This window comes from Electrona antarctica (genome assembly GCF_951216825.1).
Source record: "Electrona antarctica genome assembly, chromosome: 5".
Taxonomy (NCBI): Eukaryota; Metazoa; Chordata; class Actinopteri; order Myctophiformes; family Myctophidae; genus Electrona; species Electrona antarctica.
The window spans coordinates 35,001,602-35,020,713 of NC_136810.1; the positions used below are offsets into that span (position 1 = coordinate 35,001,602).

Sequence of the window (19,112 nt, forward strand, 5' to 3'; positions counted from 1 at the left end):
CCGGTGCGCATTTCCGAACGCACCCATGATGTCACGAGACCTGGGCACCATATATGGTGCCCGACACACTAACTGACGGGAAATGCTCGATTCCATAGTAAACTGCGACCTTTGGTCGCAATGAACTTAAATACAAATACATTGGAAATAAAAAAGAGAAAACATTTTAATATCATTGAGCTACTAACATATATGAAGTAATTAAAGCGGGTCATGGTTGCCTGTTTGGAATTGAAACAGCTGAAATCAATAATATATCAGTATTCCAATATGGGCTGCATTAAGTGAAGGTGGGGGCCACCAGTTGCCCATGTAGGTCCATGCCATATAATTATGCCTTGCAGTGGCTAAGAACTGTCCCCTCTCACTTGATATTGCATTGCAACACAAGGTCAAAACATTGTTGCCTCACATGAGTTTCACATTTCAAACCAATAAAAAATAATTCAGTTTATTTCACACAGTGCATGACTCAATAAAATGGTATCAAACTTAGTTCTACTCAAAAGCTGTGACATTAGTAGATTTATGTGCTTGCATTATTATGTTACATTTATAGATTTATAAATTAACAATAAATGTCCTGGTTTTTAATACTCAAAGTAAATACAGTTTCTGAGTTTCCACAATTATAGTCGGCCTATATTCAATTATTATATATTAAATATGATATTATTTGTCGTTATAGTGTACACAGTATAACATGTAATTTAAATTGTGTTTACTTAGCTAAGCTGAGCTGTGCTTATATAACAACAAGAACATTAAGCTCTACATGAATATATGGGACACGTACGTGTTTTGGGAAAAACATGGACATTAGCAGGGTGTAAATTATGTCAGCAGGAGGCCTTAAAACTTGTAATAGATATATTTGTTTACGTGTAAAAAGTCATAAATCATGTATTATTATTGCTACTAGGCCTACTTACCTACTGCAAAACCCAGACATACAGGCGCAGACTGTAGATTTAGGCTACCTGTCATTGAACATAATATCATATCATGTTGTTACTTGTTTGTAGCTGTTGTGTCATCTTAAGCCCTATTTGTAGGCTACTTCAGCGAAAATAGACAATTTACAAGCTCAGCTGTAGAGTTTTGTTTTGACTTTGCCCAGAATAGGGAAGTCGGGTTGAAAGTGGTGACGTCCACACACACAGTCAGTGCCCCGGGCCCTGTCACTCAAACAACTCGAAGATAACGAGCACGCGCACGGACACGCACACAGTGACACACACGCACGCACACGCGCGCACAGCGCGCGCACACACGCACACACACACCCGCCCGCACGCGCGCGCGCGCACACACACACACACACACACACACACACACACACACACACACTGACACACACACACACACACACACACACACACACACTGATCATGGCGCGTATACTATCGGCACATCGGTAATGTGGGTGTGTGTCATATTCCGGGAAAAGGAAGTCAAATTTGTATTTGATACAGATAAAAGTTATGTGGGATTGTTGAAAACATTCAGTAGGCTATAGTGCATGCATGCGAGACGAGTCAGACGACCGACTGCCAGTTAAGGGCAGGTATGTACTAAAACAAGTTTTGGTATTCATTTCATTTGCATTTATTTTGTGTTATAGGCTACTGATTATATTATGATTAGAGTTTTCCCAAAATCTTCTCGCATGTACACTATATGTTAATATATCCTAATAACGTTGCAATAATAGAAATATACAAATTAAACTAACAATGCTCACGTGCTCATGCAACAGATGTTTCCCCCGCGGGAAATCACTATTCCAGTTAAATGAAAAGGCTTTGATAGAGAAATAGAGGAAGTACGCGTCACATTTATTTTTCCATCCAGTTTTCTATCACTCTCTACAAAAAAAAGAACTATCACCCTCTACAATGTTGACTTTTGATTGAAGGATTTTGAAATTGACTGCCGTTTGTGGGCGTCATTGTCCTGTCTGTCAACTGTACGTGGAAATGAAGTGATTCGTGGTTGATCTGTTCTGATTAACTTCATTCATTGTAACATTAGATATCACTGACATTGTTGCAAACAGGCAATTATGTATAGGCATATTCATGCCATTTTACATTGATTAATGAATGGTGCTAATAATTATGTTATTTTGCAGAGATAACAGGAAAATCCTCCCAAAATCTTTAGAATGATGATCAGAGGTATGCTGCAACTTTTAGACTTTGAAACAGCACACATGAATATGTTTCACAAGCAATGTTATGTTATTAATACTTGTTAGATGTACTCATTTCAAATTTCCTTTTTTCAGAACTTGTCATTGTGTGCCATCCTTTTTCTGTCTGTGTACCTGTCAACTACAAAGTCACTCTCAGTGTCAGCGCTGAGGGCACTGGCATCCTGTGCTACCAGTGGTTTACTGATAACGAACAGGAGGTATGTGGCTGTTCAATAATCAGAATACAAAAGGATATTAAAAAATAGTTTGAAAAAATCACAACAACCTGCGTCTCTGTATGTCTCTATATAAACCTTTCATAATGTCTTTTTCAAGGTTCCTGGTGCTACCCAAGCAGAACTAACATTTGAAGCTCAGAGGACTCAACGTTATGTGTGTCGAGTGAATGACCGCTTCTGTAACTGCGTGTTCAGTGAATGGGTGAAGGTGAAAGTACTGGATGTCGACAAGCCAGGTAAGAAATCCATGTTGTTCTGCAAGACATAGTATTGATATGGTGACTTAAAACAAATGTTATAGTCTGTCTCCCCACGTATATTCATTCATTTGATGACTGTGATACACTGTGCATTTACTGTGTACTCATACAGCATTTACCCTAGGTCATTTCATCATGCATATGGTCAGACTGCCTCCTCAGATTTAAATGGCCCCTGCCTTTCCCAACATTGTCTTCCAGGAGCATGGCAGGGTGAACCCCACATTGTGGTACACCCTAAACTAAAGACGGTTCAACAAGGGGAAAAACTCACCTTGTCCTGTGCCGCCCTTGGCGTCCCCCTACCAGTCTATCGATGGTACAAGAATGGACAAGCCCTGGATGGCAAAAGTACGATGACTGACACTCTGCAGGTAAACATGACTGACTGGTGTTTATTCAACTCGGCACTGTGAGTAGCAGACTGTTCACTTTATGATTACTGTGTCATTTAACTGTCTGCCATCAAAACCTGGACTTAGTTGGCCATTATAACAACATTGATTTTTTTTAAATGTTTTACTGCATCATAGAGCCACAAACTTTTTTTCCTCTTTTTAGCTTTTGGAGACTTTGTCTGTGAAAATAAAAATCTGTTACAATTACTTGCATTTTGGGTCCAAAAGGAGCTAGTTTGCCTGGACTATTACATCAGCCAATAAATGGAGGGTGTTTGCATTGCATCTTGAATGGAGGCTCTACTGTCTATGATGCATTATTTTATCCTTTTGCACCTGTTCTACAGTACAATTATTATTTTTTTGTGCAGATTCCCCTTTTTGCTACTGGTTAATGTTTTACTGAAAGTTTGACTTGTACTCAACTACTCGTATGTGCATGGACACAGCCTAGTTACATCATAAGCAATAATGGGAATGTGGTCTATTATTGTGTCACCTGTAGATAGACCACGCAGCGGCAGAACATGCAGGTTCATACATCTGCTCAGTGTCTAATGTTCTCGAGGAGAGGTGGACAGAGGCAGCTGATGTTGATATTATAGGTACAAATCTAAGAAATCATGTGTGTACAATACATAATACCACATCATTTGTTTTTCAATTTTCTTTTAATCTATTTGACTGCATGAGTTGAGAATGTTACTTTCTCTTTCCTCCAAGGAGTAGTTCCTTATTTCTCAAATAACTCTTTCCCCTGATTTAGCATTTCTTCATCCTCTGCTGAGGATTGGACTGTAGGGACTTTCCCATTTCTGCAGATCTGACAGGCTCTAAAATAGAGCACCGAAGTCTGACGTCACTTTCAGTAGAGGGCGCCAATACACAGGTTCATGTATTTTTTGAGTGGTGTAAACCACTCCTACAACTGGCTTTGTTAGTCTGTCTGTCTGTCTGTGCAGAAAAAATGAGCATGGTTGCTACGGTCACCCAGTTCACCCGGGTGTGATTTCATTACGTCAGACCACAGCTGATCAGGCTATATAAGACCTTACACCACTCAGTTCACACGGGTGTGATAAGAACTGTGTTTGAAAAATAAACCGACCACCTCGGCCTTTCTCTCAGGGGAGTGGCTGTGTGTCATTAATGATGTCCATTCATATTTGATACAGCCAGTTTCTGGAGAAAATGGAATTAATGTGGCCGCAAAAGCCTTGAAACTACATATGAAGGCAATGTCGCTGCTAATATACGTCACGCCCAGCTGTCAACCCATTGCGTTCCTGAGATTCCTCGTTGACGTAAGCTCAGCTGGTGGTGACTCGACTCGTACTAACCACGAGACATTAAATATCAATAAAATAAAAATAAACGTAATTAACATTCAGTTTCTGTTGTGCGACGGGTAGATGCAGCCACCCGCCTATACCGGAAATGTAGTCTCTGGGTTGTTTCATGCTTTTTTTGTTACTCTTTGGGTATATTTGTACATTTCCACCTTCAGTCGATGCTTCATATCCATATGAGTGAAAAGGCCGGGGTGATCGGTTTATTTTTCAAACACAGTTCTTATATGAGGCGATCTAAAATCCCCCTATGGAGATTACAATGCAAATAAAAAGTAGACGAACCTGTGGATTGACGCCCTCTACTGACAGTGACGTCAGGACTTCGGTGCTCTATAGTACCCACATTTTATTTTTGAGGATTGCAAGAGTACTGACAGATTTTGTTTGTCTCTTTGTCTTTTAGGCAACACTTACCTCTGCTTGTCAAAAATGGAAAATCATTAAACGAATTGTCAAAATTAAAAATGGCACTCAGTGATTGTCTGCTTGTCAGTGAACAGGATGTAAATAAATAAGTCTATTCATTTGTGTTGCTTCTGCTTCTACTTTTCATCCTATAGTGATCCCCGACCGACCTGCCTCTACAACAGCCACAGGTATAGTTCGGAGGAAAGAGATACCTCACACTATTTTTAGAGTGAATCTACTCTGCTGTGTGAAAACAGGGGAACTGATATTTGTCAGTACTTTCTCATTTTGTCATCATTGAAAATCAACCTTATTTTTTGTTGTCGTTTCAGCGAGTGACAAGGTTGCTCTACTAATTGGCAACCTAAATTACTCCCACCATCCTGGCTTGTTGGCCCCCACCATGGATGTCCATACACTGGCCAACCTCCTCCAGCAGCTGGGCTTCAGAGTGGTGTCCCTCCTGGACCTGACCAGGGAGGAGATGCTAGCTGCCATTGACAAGTTCATCCAGTTGCTTGACAAGGGTGTTTATGGTGAGTATATTGTTACATATTACTGTACGTACATCGGTTCTTTTCAAATCACTCATGCATTCTGGAATGCTACACTGCCCCACATTCTTTTTCTTTTGCCCTTGGGGGAATATTTAAAAAAAAGAAAAACTTTTTGTGTGATCTACAAGCTAAAAAAAAAAGTGTTGCATGTGTTGTGAGCTCATAGATCCGCTGTTTTCCGTTTTGAATTTTGTTTGTCCCTATGTATTTTTCATCTCTGGTCATAGGACAATGTTCCATGTTGTGGTTCAAACACACATGTGCATAATCTTGGTTTAAAATATGTAGGTGACTGGCCAGATAAGAACTAGAAAGAAGAAGTGTGGGCCTTGTAAGGTTCAGAGCTACATGCTGTGCTATGTATAGCAGTTTCTGAATGGCTTCAGCACTATGAGATAGCAGATTTATTTAGCACCTGTAAAAGGGTGCTCGGCAACCATGCAAGCTGTATGCTGAAGCCCCTTCTTTGAAAGCCTGATAGAAAATTACATCACTGACCTTTCTATAAGCTTTCTGTGAACACCTTTTAAGCATGATCTTCAATTCATAATTGAAAACAGAGGACCCTTAAGTGCTTTTTCTGGTTTTATCCTCTTAGCAGTTTTTGTATTGACCTGTACTTTCCTTGAACTGTACCCATTCTGCAAACAATTTTCAATCAATCAAGCAAGCAAGCATTTAGGGAGAATAGGCACCCATTGTTACTCAGTCCTAGACCTGAGTTTATTTTGATTTGTGAGTAATTACAAAATGTTCTATAGCATGCTTGCAGTCTGATAAATCCAATTCAAGACAATCATTGCATATTTTACAGATGGAGGTATAATTGTACATGACCCCTCTTGTGCATAATGACAAATCTATATCTTCTGTATCATTGACAGGTCTTTTCTACTATGCAGGCCATGGGTATGAGCGATCTGGGAGGAATTACCTTGTGCCTGTCGATGCACCACAGCCGTACCAGCCGGATAACTGTGTCTGTGTGCAGAGGGTTATGCTCCACATGCAGGAGAAACGCACCGCACTGAGTGTCGTTCTACTGGATACCTGTAGAAAATGGTAGAGCTCAATCTTTTACCCTAAACCTCAGCTTAAATCTGATCTTGAACATAACCCTAACTCTAATTTGGGCTAGCGTACCTTTTCATGGAGTGAAGATGGTTAAACACGCACATTGGTTCACAAACTATGACGCCGTGTGGGGTTTGATTTGATCTGAAGTGCTATATTTCTTCTTTAGAAAGCAACATGACCATGTTATAATCTTATTTTTTTCCTTTTGTTTAGGTACAACCAGGATTGCATACCATCAGAAATCAGGCCCCTGGAACCCAGTGGGAATACTGTTTATGGTTATGCCACGTATGTACTAATATCATTTATTCATTATCATTTATGTCAGCACGAGCAATATGAGTAAAGACTAAGGATATTGTTGACCAATGAGTAAGATACAATGCTACGTAAACAAGACTATGAAAGCCTACTAGAGCTAGATCCTAGAAGGAGCCATCTGAAAGAAACTCAAACCTATTTCTCAAACTGTTATTTGTGATCTAATCTGTGTTCTGATGTAAATACTTCTGTCAAATATCAACTAATGAGGGATTGTCTAGCTAAACTTAACTGTAGGTGCAATTACAGAGACAAATGCATATACAGGTACTCCTATTTACACACAAGATGTGAGAAAGTGAAACGCTAGTTAACCCATTCGGGGCGGGAACCCCTTTTGGTGTTTTACCCCTTCAGGCCGGGACCCATTTTGGGGTTCTGTACAGTAGGTTATGTACAGTATTCAAAAATGTAAAAAATAATTGATGCTGCTATATAAATATTTGAAGTTTTTCAGAAAACTTAGGTCAGCTTTTTTAGAATCGGCCCCAGGCCTAATATGGATATATGGATTATGGAGGCAACAGGTCAGAGTGGATTCATTTTACACCATGGGGAAACAAATCACAAAACTTTGCCTAGTATGAAATTAAGAAGTTGAAATCCCAGCCTGTACATTGCTGGCCATGAGATAATGGAAAAGCATGTTTCTGCGTTGTGATTATATATATAATAATAATAATAATAATAACTTGAATTTATATAGCGCCTTTCAAGAAACCCAAGGACGCTTTACAATACAGAAAAAAACAAACCACAAACTAATTGCCAAAAGCCTGAGTGAACATTGTCTCTTCATTTATTTTTTATTTTTTCTTTGTCATCTAAAATGACAGATGCTTTCCTGGTTTTAAAGGTATGGGCTAGACTGGGATCTAGGGTCTGGGGGGAAAGTGATTTATATAATTTAGCACTCTTTATGCTATCCCTTTGTTTGCTGTGCTTGCTGTGTTTTTTTGTTGTTTTGAATGTTATGTCATCTATGCTGCTGCATTGTCTGAAGGAAGCCAAACAAAGCCAAAGTTTTACTCTTACAGTATGTACCTGTACACAAGATGTAACCATAAAGTACAACCTTGAACCCTTGAACCTTGATTGGTAGAGAAAACCAAAAGCAAGAAATGATTTGTTTTTAATGAATTATTTTTTGTTAATTCCTCATTTCTTCATAAAAATCCACTTTTCAGGTGTGAAAATGCAGAGGCGTTTGAAGTCCAGGATGGAGGCAAGAGCACTGGAATCTTCACCAAGTACTTGAACAAACATATCCTACAGTCTGCAAAGATCACCCACGTCTTAGAGCAGGTGTCTGAGGGTAAGTGTGCTAAAAAAGTACTTGCCTTGTGTATTTAGAACACGCTGAATCTATCTCCATAAGGTGGGACATTGTGGTGGCTCAACCCAGCTAGCACACTAACCGGCGTGACCGCATAGTTGCAGCCCTAATTGTGAAAACGGGTCATGATCCGTGGTGTCATCTACATACTCTTAGCGCTTCTGTCTGCTCGCGCTTCTGTCTGCTCTAGCGCTTCTGTCTGCTCGGTTCGCATACACGCACACACACTCGCATATGACTGTCCTAACTGGCAAGTGCAATATAGACTATGGGCAAATGCAATGCAATAGGATATAGTATATAGTATGCAATAGCATATGGGCAAGTGCAATAGTATATAATATATTCCCCCATGGTCCCCCCCCTACTGATGATGAATTTGCACATGAACTTCGGACTCTGTTCCATCTATTTAAATGTATGATTGTGTGGTCCCCCTTATTTTATATCATTTTATTGGTGTATTTTACTACTATTTTAACAGTGCATTAGAATATTTATTTGATATGACTTGACTGGACTGGACTATGACGGACTAACAGTTTTATGCCATGAAGTTGCCCCATCAGTGTTTTTCCGTTCTCTGTTGATACTGTTATATGTTGTGCTGCACTAAACGGAATTTCGTTGTATGTCTCATACAGTGACAATAAAGATCTTATCTTATCTTATCTTATGTCTCACTACATGAAAAAGCGGAAATGCTCTAAAAATAATCAATGTTGTTGCTGCTGCCATAAAGATGTTGTAAAGCTGCTGTTTGTATTTGTTTGTTTTTACACCAGGCTGTGATTTAGTCAATGAATAGAGTTAGACAATATGTGAGTCATAGAGAAAGTGGTACAAAACCTGTGACTTAGTGAGTCATACTGAAATTCTGAAGGCAACATTTGTTTTAACAGGGGGAAAGTTATGACATGTTAAATTGGCCCATAAAAGCAAAATAAAAATGGCATTCAGAATAAACATGTCTGAAGGGAACAAGTTGTTGCTGAGTCTGCTGGATGCACAACTGAGAACTGACATGCTGATAATTCCTGATCTCCAATCACTGGCTACTGACTTTGTTGTTGTTTACGATTAAGTATGGGTGGGGAGTCGTCTTGACCCCCCCCCCCCCCCCCCCCCCCCCCCCCCTCATACGCACACGTAAGTGCAACTACGGTTGTTTGATGGGTCTCTGTGGGAACACGATTCTGTGGGGCAGCACCACATTAGCATGTGACCTCATTCACTGGAAATTCACACTGTTGGCTGGAGAACAGCAGGAAACCCGAGAGCTGCCGAGTTTGAAGACAGCTGCTCTGTCGTTTGTGTGCGCCCCCTACCACTGCTCTCTTGATCTCGCTCATAAGTCAACATCATCGCTACATTCATGTATGGATGTACTGACAACATTGTGTAACACTGTGTGGATGTGTTTGTGGCTGTGGAGAACCTTATTGATGATGAGTTTAGTGAACCATAATAGGGTGTTTTATACTATAGTCTTATACTTTTTAATTAGGTTAATTAAAGTTCTATATGTCGTGAAGGTATTGAAATCAGTTATTATCCTCTGCATGTATTCTTGTGATTACAGTACTGTAATTTACAACTTTTTGACTTTCAATTTCTGCTTATCTTGTGCTGGACCTATTTTGAAAAATATTTGATCATGTCCTGCTGTCTACTGATCTAAATTGTAATAGAACATGGGGTACTGTCTACTTATCTATAATGAGAACATGGTGTAGTAGACAGCTTGCCTAAAATATAACTGAAGCCAAATCATTACCAAAGCCAAAAGTGAGCCTCTATCCAGGACCTTGAATAGAGTTTCAATATATGGGTTCACTGTATCTCACCCCTGTCCAACAATGTCATGGAATTAACCTTTGTTTCTATTAGTTCCCATTTTTAGATTTGTTTAATTGCTTGCACCCTTTGAAATCCCTCGGTGCATGATCTTGCTTCAGTATATCATTATCATGGTAGTACAGAATCAGTACAGTATCATCATAATGTGGTTTCTTTGTTTGTTCTACCACAGATTTAGGCAGAGATCCCCTGGTCACAGGAAGACAAGTGGTGGAGATCAAGCACACACTGAAGGAGTCTCGCTCCCTTGCAGATCCAGTTAGGACTGCGGGCCACACCAAGGAACTATGTCTACGTGATGCCTGCTGGAGGCAGGCCAACGGTGAGCAGAGAATTGCAGTGGACACCTTAACGCTTTGATTTTAGCTGGGAGTTATTAAATGTCATCTGTGTTTGAATGAAATTAAATGACCAAATTCTTTTTTAAACAAGCCTTCGAAAGTATGTAGTTGAAATCAGCCCAAAATTTATATTTTTGACATTTTTATTTTTTGATAAAGACAGAAAAGGTGGGGGAGATGAAGCCTTAATTATGTGGTATATGTAGTAGTAATAATAATAATAATAATAATAATAATAACAATGAATTTTATTTGTATTGCACTTTTGATTCACAAGGAATCCCAGAGTGCTACATGGTTAAAAACACATAATCAATCATATGCTCTGACCAGATGAGCCACCGGGCTTCCTGAATCAGCTATTCACCTCTGCGCATGGGAACTATGCACAAAAACAAATTTCACCTACTCTTACCTTGTAAACTTCACATCACTACTTTGTGATGTGACAATAAAACTGAGTCTGAAACAAAGCTACATGGGAAAGTGAACTAGAACAGGACACAGGCATGAACACCTGGGACTACAGTTACGCACTGAGCCTACTGAAACTAAAAGTCTGTACCATTGTTGTCTCTCAATTAATGGGCTAAACATAGTTTACTGAATTATTTAGTTACGGTCATCTGCTCACAAATGGTCTTGACTGCCTCAGAATAATAATAACAGAAATGTATTTTCTCATCCATTTTTTCCATCTGCTCAGAGCTACCACGAAAGAAGCGGCTGAGGTTTCCTTGTGGAGTGGAGGTTGAGGTCAGCTTCTCAGCCCTGTTCTCCAATGTCATGGTGGCCTTTGCCATTGTTAAGGCTGCAGGACCGACAACCCAGGACTGCAGTGTTACTCTGACAAGCATACCTGTAAGTGTCAGATATTTTCTGCCATGTACAATGCTAACTAGGACATGCAGGTTGGAAAGAGTGGTTCCCAGCTGCAATCCTCAGGGATCCTTTTAAATAATCACAAACATGAATTATGTTTGTTATTTACAGCTAGGTAGAGTAGTGGGGCGAGATGGAAAAGGGGCGAGATGACCTGTTACCAGCCAAACTAGGCTAGCAAAACGGGTTGAAAAAAGAAGTTGTTGTGGAATTAGCTAAGAAAATTGCAGCACCATAGATTTATATGGGAGTTGCTGTTACACCAATCTGGGTCAGATGGCTCTCTTTACGTAAAGTATGTGTAAGTAGTCCCTGATAAGACCGGTAGAATTACATGGACACCATGTGAATGCAGGATGGGAAAAAAACAGGTCTTGACGGTAACTATTTATAAATTATTTATAAAGCACCTTTCGAAACAATGTGACAAGGTACTGAACAATGGACACAGTATAAACAATCAAAACAAGCTAAAAACAGGGAAACTAGCACAATAGTGTAATAATACAGTACAGCAAGGATTAAACAAAAACAAAACAAAACATAGGCCTGTAAAAGTGAGTCAGGTAAAAACTACATGGGGAAAAAAATTTACGTCGACCGACTCAGCATTTTTTAAAGCCAAGGGTAGGCATTCCATAGTGTATGAGCAACCACTGCACTGTATTGCCTGCTAAATGTTGAATTTAAATCCTATACTGCAGTGATAGTTTCCAAAGTAGGCTAATCATTACCTGGCTGGAACTATATATGAATGTGTACAGTATTTCTAGAGTCTTAACCTTTATGACATAGCACAAACTTTTTTCTGTTTATGAAGACGTATCGAACAGAGGCTATAGAGATTACAAAGTACATGGTACAAACCAAATGTTAACGAACATACTAATATTTAATCACTAAAGCTGAAGGTGGTCGCCAATCTCCCTAAAGGAACTTTAGTTTCCATGCAAGCAGCAGTATCATCTCTGTGACTATCTTTCATTCATGTTAAATGAGGAAGTTTTGTCCATAAATTTGGACTTCCAGTTGCAAGCCATAACAAACAGAATGTTGTAATGTGGTTTACCGCTCAACCACAATTCCTTGAACAATACTGCCACCTACTGGTCTAATTAGCAGCACTATAGCTTTCTCAACACTGTCAGCACTGTGGATAAGAAAACAGTTAAACAAAAATATAAGAGAGCAGTAAAATAGTAACACACGCACACACACACACACACACACACACACAGTTAGATTGAGTCCTGGTGCTCTGGTACCATTTACCATTTGTAAATGTGTTATTTTGTCGAAGTGATGTAACAGCACAAAGGGCACTAAACTAAGCAGAGCAGATAAATACTGAGCTGTTGCGTTGACAAAGTTCCATGAATAAAGAAAGACACAAACAAATTCATTCATTGCATATGCCCTCTGATTATTCAGGCGATGGAGGACATATTTTCAGGCCTTGGGAGGCCAGATGAGATGGACTCTCTGCTCTACTCTGATAACCACGATTGTACTCTGACGCTGTGTGGCCTTCAGAAGCTTCAGGTATTAACCTCCTGATCCTAACCATAGTGCAAGAAAATATTTGTTTCATGTATGTTTCAAATTATAAAAATGTATACAAATATACTGAAAGTACATTTTCACCAATTTATTTTGTCATCACAATATATTTCCTAGTTGTTTCTAAATATTTACAGGTGTTGTGTATTTTGCGGCCATTCTTTTTATATTTTATAATGTATTAATGCCTGTGTTAATAGTTTTTGCAGTACTGCACGCTCTAAAAATATGTTCAATGTATTCTCTTTGTTATCTTTATTAGGGGCCACTTGTCATTAAGGTGGACATGCATTACACTCATATAAACAGTAAACTGCGCCTTAAAGAGAGCCAACAGCTGGATATAGGAAAGCCATTGGTGGCATCTTGTAAACTGTACAAGAGAAAGCCTACAAGTATCAAGAAACGAGAGGATGCTCACAGTATGGGTGCCATTTCTAAGCCACCAGTGCGCCAGACACGGGTCACATCATGTCGCCCCATCACCAGGAAAGCGGAGTGTGCCACTAGAGTTACTACTGCGAGGAGCAACCAACCAGAGGAGAATGATGAGAGCGAACTAGACTTTACTTCATGACATGTCTCTCTTTGGGCTTGTTATTGTATGGTGATAAACCTTTTTCAGAATCCATGAGATTATAACCATTTTGGTCTTATGGATTTCCCATTTTATGTGACGTATGTGAATTGAGGATGTACTGTGCCTGTTTTGTTTAGTGGTTTTGTTTAGACTGTCACCTGCTTAAATTAACAGCTCAACAAACAAATGGTATTTGCAGTGATCTCTGAGGAGAAAGGGTAACAGGTGGGCTACAAGGAAGAGTAGGCACCCTAGTGTTCAATTGTTTCTTTTTACCCAATTGTAAAAAAAAAAATAAAAAAAAATAAGTAGCATATACATGATGAGAACATGCTTAAATATTTGACAATTAAGGTCTAATATTTCTACAGTTGCTACAAAACCTTTATCCAGTCATTTTAGGGCATAAACAAGATGTTGAATGATAAAATGAAGTCTGATAATGATGCACAGTGCATGTTCACATAATTTATACTTTACATTACTTGGGCAAACTAGCCAATTTTACATTGAGGTGCCCACATGCCCCTAGTGCCCTAGGGGCACTATGGTGGTTACTATGGTATGGTGTATACAGTGGGGCTTCAGTGTCGGTGTCTTACACAGGGACACCTTGACGTGAACCTTGGAGGAGCCAGGGATCAAACCGGGGATCTTGCCGTTTTTATACAGTTTTTCTACCTCTTGAGGCACTTATACCGGCCCAAAATAGCTTATCCTCACTGTGACAGGAAGGGATCACTACTAACAAGGATGATGAGACACTATAGATAAATTGTTTTTCCAATAACTGTAAATATTGATCTTCTGACACTGGTTTGTCAGTTCAAATTAAACTCAACTGGCTTAAATGATTATCTTTTGTGGGTAGCCTAAATGGACAATATATTTGGATTAAATTGTATCATTCCATATTATTAAAGGTATAACACATGTATCCTTTATGTTCTGTTCTTGATCTTTGAGAAGACTGGGTGGATGAATGATGGGAAGGGAATACATCAAAGATATGTGGCTCATTCATGATAGTGGTCAAGGACAGTAATATAATTATGCTGTCAGTGCTGTGACGTCAGCCATCTCCTATTTGGGAAAGTATTCAGACCAATTTCAGAGCCTTTGACTTCCATTACATTACATTCCCCATTTGGGGAATTCGCAAACTACTATCATCAGCTCGACCGGATGTGCAATGGCCTAGCCTCAACCACCTTCATGATCATGGTATCATATCTCCCCTGCCAGGTAAGTATGAGTTGTACATGAGGTGAGAGAGATGGGGATAGCCATTCACAAACGTACTGGTCTCAGTGATGGTTTTACTACAATATAACGTTCACCCAAAATGCGACATCGTTGTAACATGGATGAAACTTTGGAGAAATTAGAATCCTTTACCCATCATGCATTGCCCCTCCCCCAAATTAGTTTCAAATATGTTTTATCTGAACTGGTCTGGAGGCCGGTTTGATTGCTGTTGGGGTCCAAGCAATCAAATCGGCCTCCAGCCAGTGAACGAAGGCTTTAAATGACAAATTGATAAAGACTACCGTAGTTATACTTGAGTAGGTTCCGGGGCATTCCATAAAATTACCGTATGTTCTGCAGTGCAAACTGTTAATAAAGCATGAATCAAAATTAACAGCATGGGAAGGAAGCAGGTACTATACTTTCGTTCAACTTTGCATTTAAATAATTTGTGTTTGCTTTTTGGCTATAGCCTATGTTACGCGAATACGCGTTGCCTGGTCAATAGAAACCCACCATCCATTCCATGAGTATTTTGATTACAAATTAGAGTATTAAGATAACGGGTCAGAGCAGACACAATCGCTCGTAGTTTATGAGGGATTTCTTAATATCTCGAATGAATTATTTTTACTAAATTCGGCATTCATTTCCCACCTTTTCCGTCAGCTTTAAATGGGTAAAAAGTATGTCTTCCGTCACCAGCCCCGGTAGCTCGCCGTGATCGTATAGTGGTTAGTACTCTGCGTTGTGGCCGCAGCAACCCCGGTTCGAATCCGGGTCACGGCATTGCGAGACAATGTCACGGCATAAGGGCTGTCTTTTGGTTCATGTGCTTTCAATTTACAACAATAATCTTTATTAGTTTGATCCCACGAGACATGTTAAGAAATTCCGGCAACATTTGAATAGATTTTGCTGCGATAATAATGGAGATTTGGCTTTCTATCGTGTGAACGTTTCATCCATAGCCTTAACCAACAGACAGGGGGCACTAGTCACTTAACAAACACACAAAAGCACATTATACAAGCTAGGTTATTATAACAATTTCATTGTGCTTTGTAGTAGTGGATAACACGACTGTGACTATATTGTTGGTAGCGCGCCTTGTGTGATGATGTAGTTGACGGTATATGTCTTCAAATTGATTGTCATTTGTAGAAATTGTAGTAGCAATATTTTCTCACTCATCGACACGATAACAAATAGAAATTTTGAGACGATCGTTGCAGACTGTGGAAGCTTATTTGTTCGGAGTCGGATTGATACAAATAAAAACATTAACAGGTGCATTTCACTTTAAGATATGTCATGTATTTATTTATTTATTTACTTATTTTTCTTGTGCCAGCTTCTCAAAGCTCTTTTGAGAATGTGCTGCCCTGCCTGCCTGGCCCGAATCGTGGCGTCACTCAGAACTTGAAGAGTAATGTTGCATATTAAGTGGCCAGAAATGCCCAACATCCCCGTTGGTTCTCATTGACGTCAGTTTTCAGGGGGAACCGCCCTCTTGCTCAAGTTGCATCGGTGAATGGTGAATGATAATCCATCGCTCGGCTACACAACACAAGGGTGAACTGCCCCTGGATCTGGATGCGGGTATCATTTGACTCTTCTCTTTTGCATAGGCCGCCAGTGCACGAAGACTTTATGGGACGGCAGTGCTCCGCGAATCGGCAGTTGTATCCGAAGCTGCAGCTCGTTTTTCAGATAGGAAAATGAGGTCATTGTGACATTACTTAGATTAGATGCTGTGTTCAGTTTATTGTTCTGGTCCAGTCATTCCGAGAAGATGTTGAGCCGATTTATGAGTGGCAGCATCAGGAATCTTGAGAGAGAATACAACTGTACCGTCAGACTCCTGGATGATACGGAATATACGTGCACAATTCAGGTTAGTCACCTGTTCCATTATACACTTCGACAGCAGCGCAATTCCCATTTCCCACCCCAGAGCATAGTGGTGCAAATGCAGTTTCTGACCTGAAAGCGCGCAGCGAGTGTTTAAGCAATCATACACACAGTGCAAGCATGCAGACCAAGCCTGGTCTCGTCTCTGTCATAGTATAGTGCTTCTGCCTGGGCACTCGTACAGGGAGAAAGATGTATTCGCTGTTTGACATATAGGCCTGTTGTCTACAGGAATTCAATTCGGATTTCCCAGGGCCAGTATGACACATTATCACGACAATCCTCCACTAAAAGGGGTGTTGGGTATGCATCACGCATCATCATAGATCAGCGGGACAGACAGGGCATGACACCTCACACCTGCACATCAAAGTTGACAGGGTGCAACATGCATTCATGTACAGCTAAGCCAGGCCCAGAGCTATTGAGGTCTGCACATAGCATCAGGTGGAAACGATACATGCTTTTTACATGGCATTTGCTTGTTTGTTACACTTTGACAAGTTTGGATTGCAGGGTTAGCCTACGGCTTTACTTGTTATAGGCCTTGTTATACACATTTACATATGTGAAATAATTGTAACATGGATTTGAAAAGACAAGTTGATAAAGGAAGAAAGTAAATTGGGTAGACATAGAGAGACACTCTTTTATATCATTTACACTCAGTATAGTATCATGCCAGCTCATGCCATTTCGCCAGCCTCTTGCATCAATAATGCACATAAGCTATCCTATTGCTGCACTGGAAGAATGAGCATCATCGATGCACACCATGGCTCCTCATTGGCATATAAACGTTGCCAAAATACATCCAGGTGTATTGATAAAATACCTTGATAGATGATTATTGATATTAATCATGATAGTGCTTGATGTTTGTTTTCATATGTAGACTTCAGCAGTAGGGGAATAAATGTATATGTATTATGTTGCATATGATATTAAACACAGAAGGATCAAGGCCTTGTGATTAAATGTTATTTCTTCCTTTTGTCTCTCCACTTCAAGACTTGCTTTTGACAACTCCTTTGCCTTGCTTTGGCCACAGCCTTCAAAAGCAGGTGATCATCACATTCATTTTCAAGATATTAGAGCCTTTCTGCAGGATGCAAAGTTGTGGGGAAACAAAGGGATCTTCCACACGCACACAGACACATAAGAACCGCTTTTCAAGTAAGACCTGTCACTGTCAGGGAGACATTAAACGCATTGAGAGAGCCACCTGTGTGCAACAAGGAAACATGAAGCAACCATTTGTGCTCACAGTCTCATGCTTTGATATCTACTTTCAGTCTGCTGTACTGCATTTGAACCACTGTTAACCTTTGGGGGTACGGAATACTGTTAGTGCTGTAGGAACGTGACTGTGTGCTCGAGGTTGTAAACAGACCTGTGTCTGTGCGTTAAGGATGAGCTTAAGCTGAGGCTGGAGTGAATCCATCAGGAATGTGAAGCCAGCAGGTGTGCTGTTTGCAGCAGTGTCGTGTGGTTTGGTTAGCTGACGTCACCAGACTGGAGGCAGGGGAGGGGAGTGATAGAGCAGAAATGCTGCTGTTACTGTCTGGCATCCAGTTATCAGTATGTCTAACCTGGGCCTTGGGAGGTAATTGGTGTCCCCACCTATACCAGCTATACCAGTGCTATACTGTACATTTGGCCAGAGATTGTATCCCTGATTTTGTGTCTTATGATTTTGCCCTTCCCTGCAATTCTGCACAGCCTAGCCAAAAGACCAACCACAATTCCAGGACACCTAGACTGGGGTTATTATCAGTAATAGGCATAACTAGGTCATTCTCCCTCTCTACCACTCAGTCTCACTGTCTGTCTTTCTCCGTCTTTCCCTCTATCAGTCCCTTTGTCTCCCTCCTCTTTATATCCTGTTCCCACAATGCCATAACGTGATAATCTATCCCCAATAGACCTGTGTCCATTACACTGTCATCTTTTCCCTAAAATGTTTATTAATGGCTCTCTAAATTCAGACTAGCCCCCGGCTTAAGGCTGTCCTGCTTCCTCTGACACACAACCAGGTAGGCTATACCAACAGCTTTGTCCTGATAGGCCTATCTCACAGCCCGCTTTCCACGCCCACTTCCGGTAAATAGTGGTGTCTTTAACATGAGCATTTACACGTTTGTTTCTCTGGAGAATCTAAGTACATTTTCTAATGTAAAAATGTGACAGACCAATATTATTATGAAGCAAACAAGATGGTAAATCAGGTCGAACAGATAGAACAAACCTTACCTTGAGAAAACAAAAGTTGTAGACTTCTTAAATTACCTCGGTTAACATGTAGTGTCTATGGAGTGACGTCACGCTATCACCACTAACCCCGAAAGGGGGCGTATTTAGGGGGGCGGGGAAATTCTGTGAGATAGGCTTATTACCCCAGTCTGTAAAGGTCTCTGTAGCTTACCTTAAGGAATCTTAAAAACAAACTTGGGTGTTGAGAATTCAATTCAAATTGAAGCTGCAAGCAGCGATGACCGGGCCCTCGCGCGTGCAAGTTACAGGCAAATATCAACCAATCAGAACTGGGAGCAGAGCTAAGTAACTATGAATGACAAGGATTT

General features: G+C 40.2%; 2 protein-coding genes across 3 annotated transcripts in view; both read left to right on the forward strand.

The window, feature by feature from the left end:
* Nucleotides 1-1,486: 1,486 nt before the first annotated feature.
* Nucleotides 1,487-14,299, forward strand: malt3 (MALT paracaspase 3). 2 transcript variants are annotated; one of them, XM_079500889.1, is made up of 15 exons: nt 1,487-1,567; nt 2,135-2,180; nt 2,291-2,415; nt 2,534-2,672; nt 2,898-3,070; nt 3,600-3,699; nt 5,007-5,042; nt 5,187-5,390; nt 6,296-6,473; nt 6,702-6,776; nt 7,997-8,124; nt 10,178-10,327; nt 11,053-11,207; nt 12,660-12,770; nt 13,051-14,299. In XM_079500889.1, the coding sequence occupies exons 2-15, from the start codon at nt 2,168-2,170 to the stop codon at nt 13,363-13,365; spliced, it is 1,902 nt and encodes a 633-aa protein (XP_079357015.1). In that variant the 5' UTR covers nt 1,487-1,567; nt 2,135-2,167; the 3' UTR covers nt 13,366-14,299. The 2 variants fall into 2 exon arrangements, with proteins under 2 accessions (XP_079357015.1, XP_079357016.1); XM_079500890.1 differs by lacking the exon at nt 1,487-1,567 and having other exon boundaries at nt 2,058-2,180; nt 6,314-6,473.
* A 2,094-nt stretch (nt 14,300-16,393) lies between these two features.
* The window catches only part of frmd5a (FERM domain containing 5a), a 90,084-nt gene continuing 87,365 nt past the window's right edge, over nt 16,394-19,112 (forward strand). Inside the window, exon 1 of the mRNA XM_079502039.1 lies at nt 16,394-16,513. Within this exon, the coding sequence (XP_079358165.1) occupies nt 16,412-16,513 (102 nt within the window). The 5' untranslated portion in view covers nt 16,394-16,411. The remainder of the gene's footprint in view (nt 16,514-19,112) is intronic.

Coding starts and splice junctions, on each gene's coding strand:
- malt3 (XM_079500889.1), top strand. Junction 2,416..2,533: donor TTACTGATAACGAACAGGAG/GTATGTGGCTGT, acceptor GTCTTTTTCAAG/GTTCCTGGTGCTACCCAAGC. Junction 8,125..10,177: donor CTTAGAGCAGGTGTCTGAGG/GTAAGTGTGCTA, acceptor GTTCTACCACAG/ATTTAGGCAGAGATCCCCTG.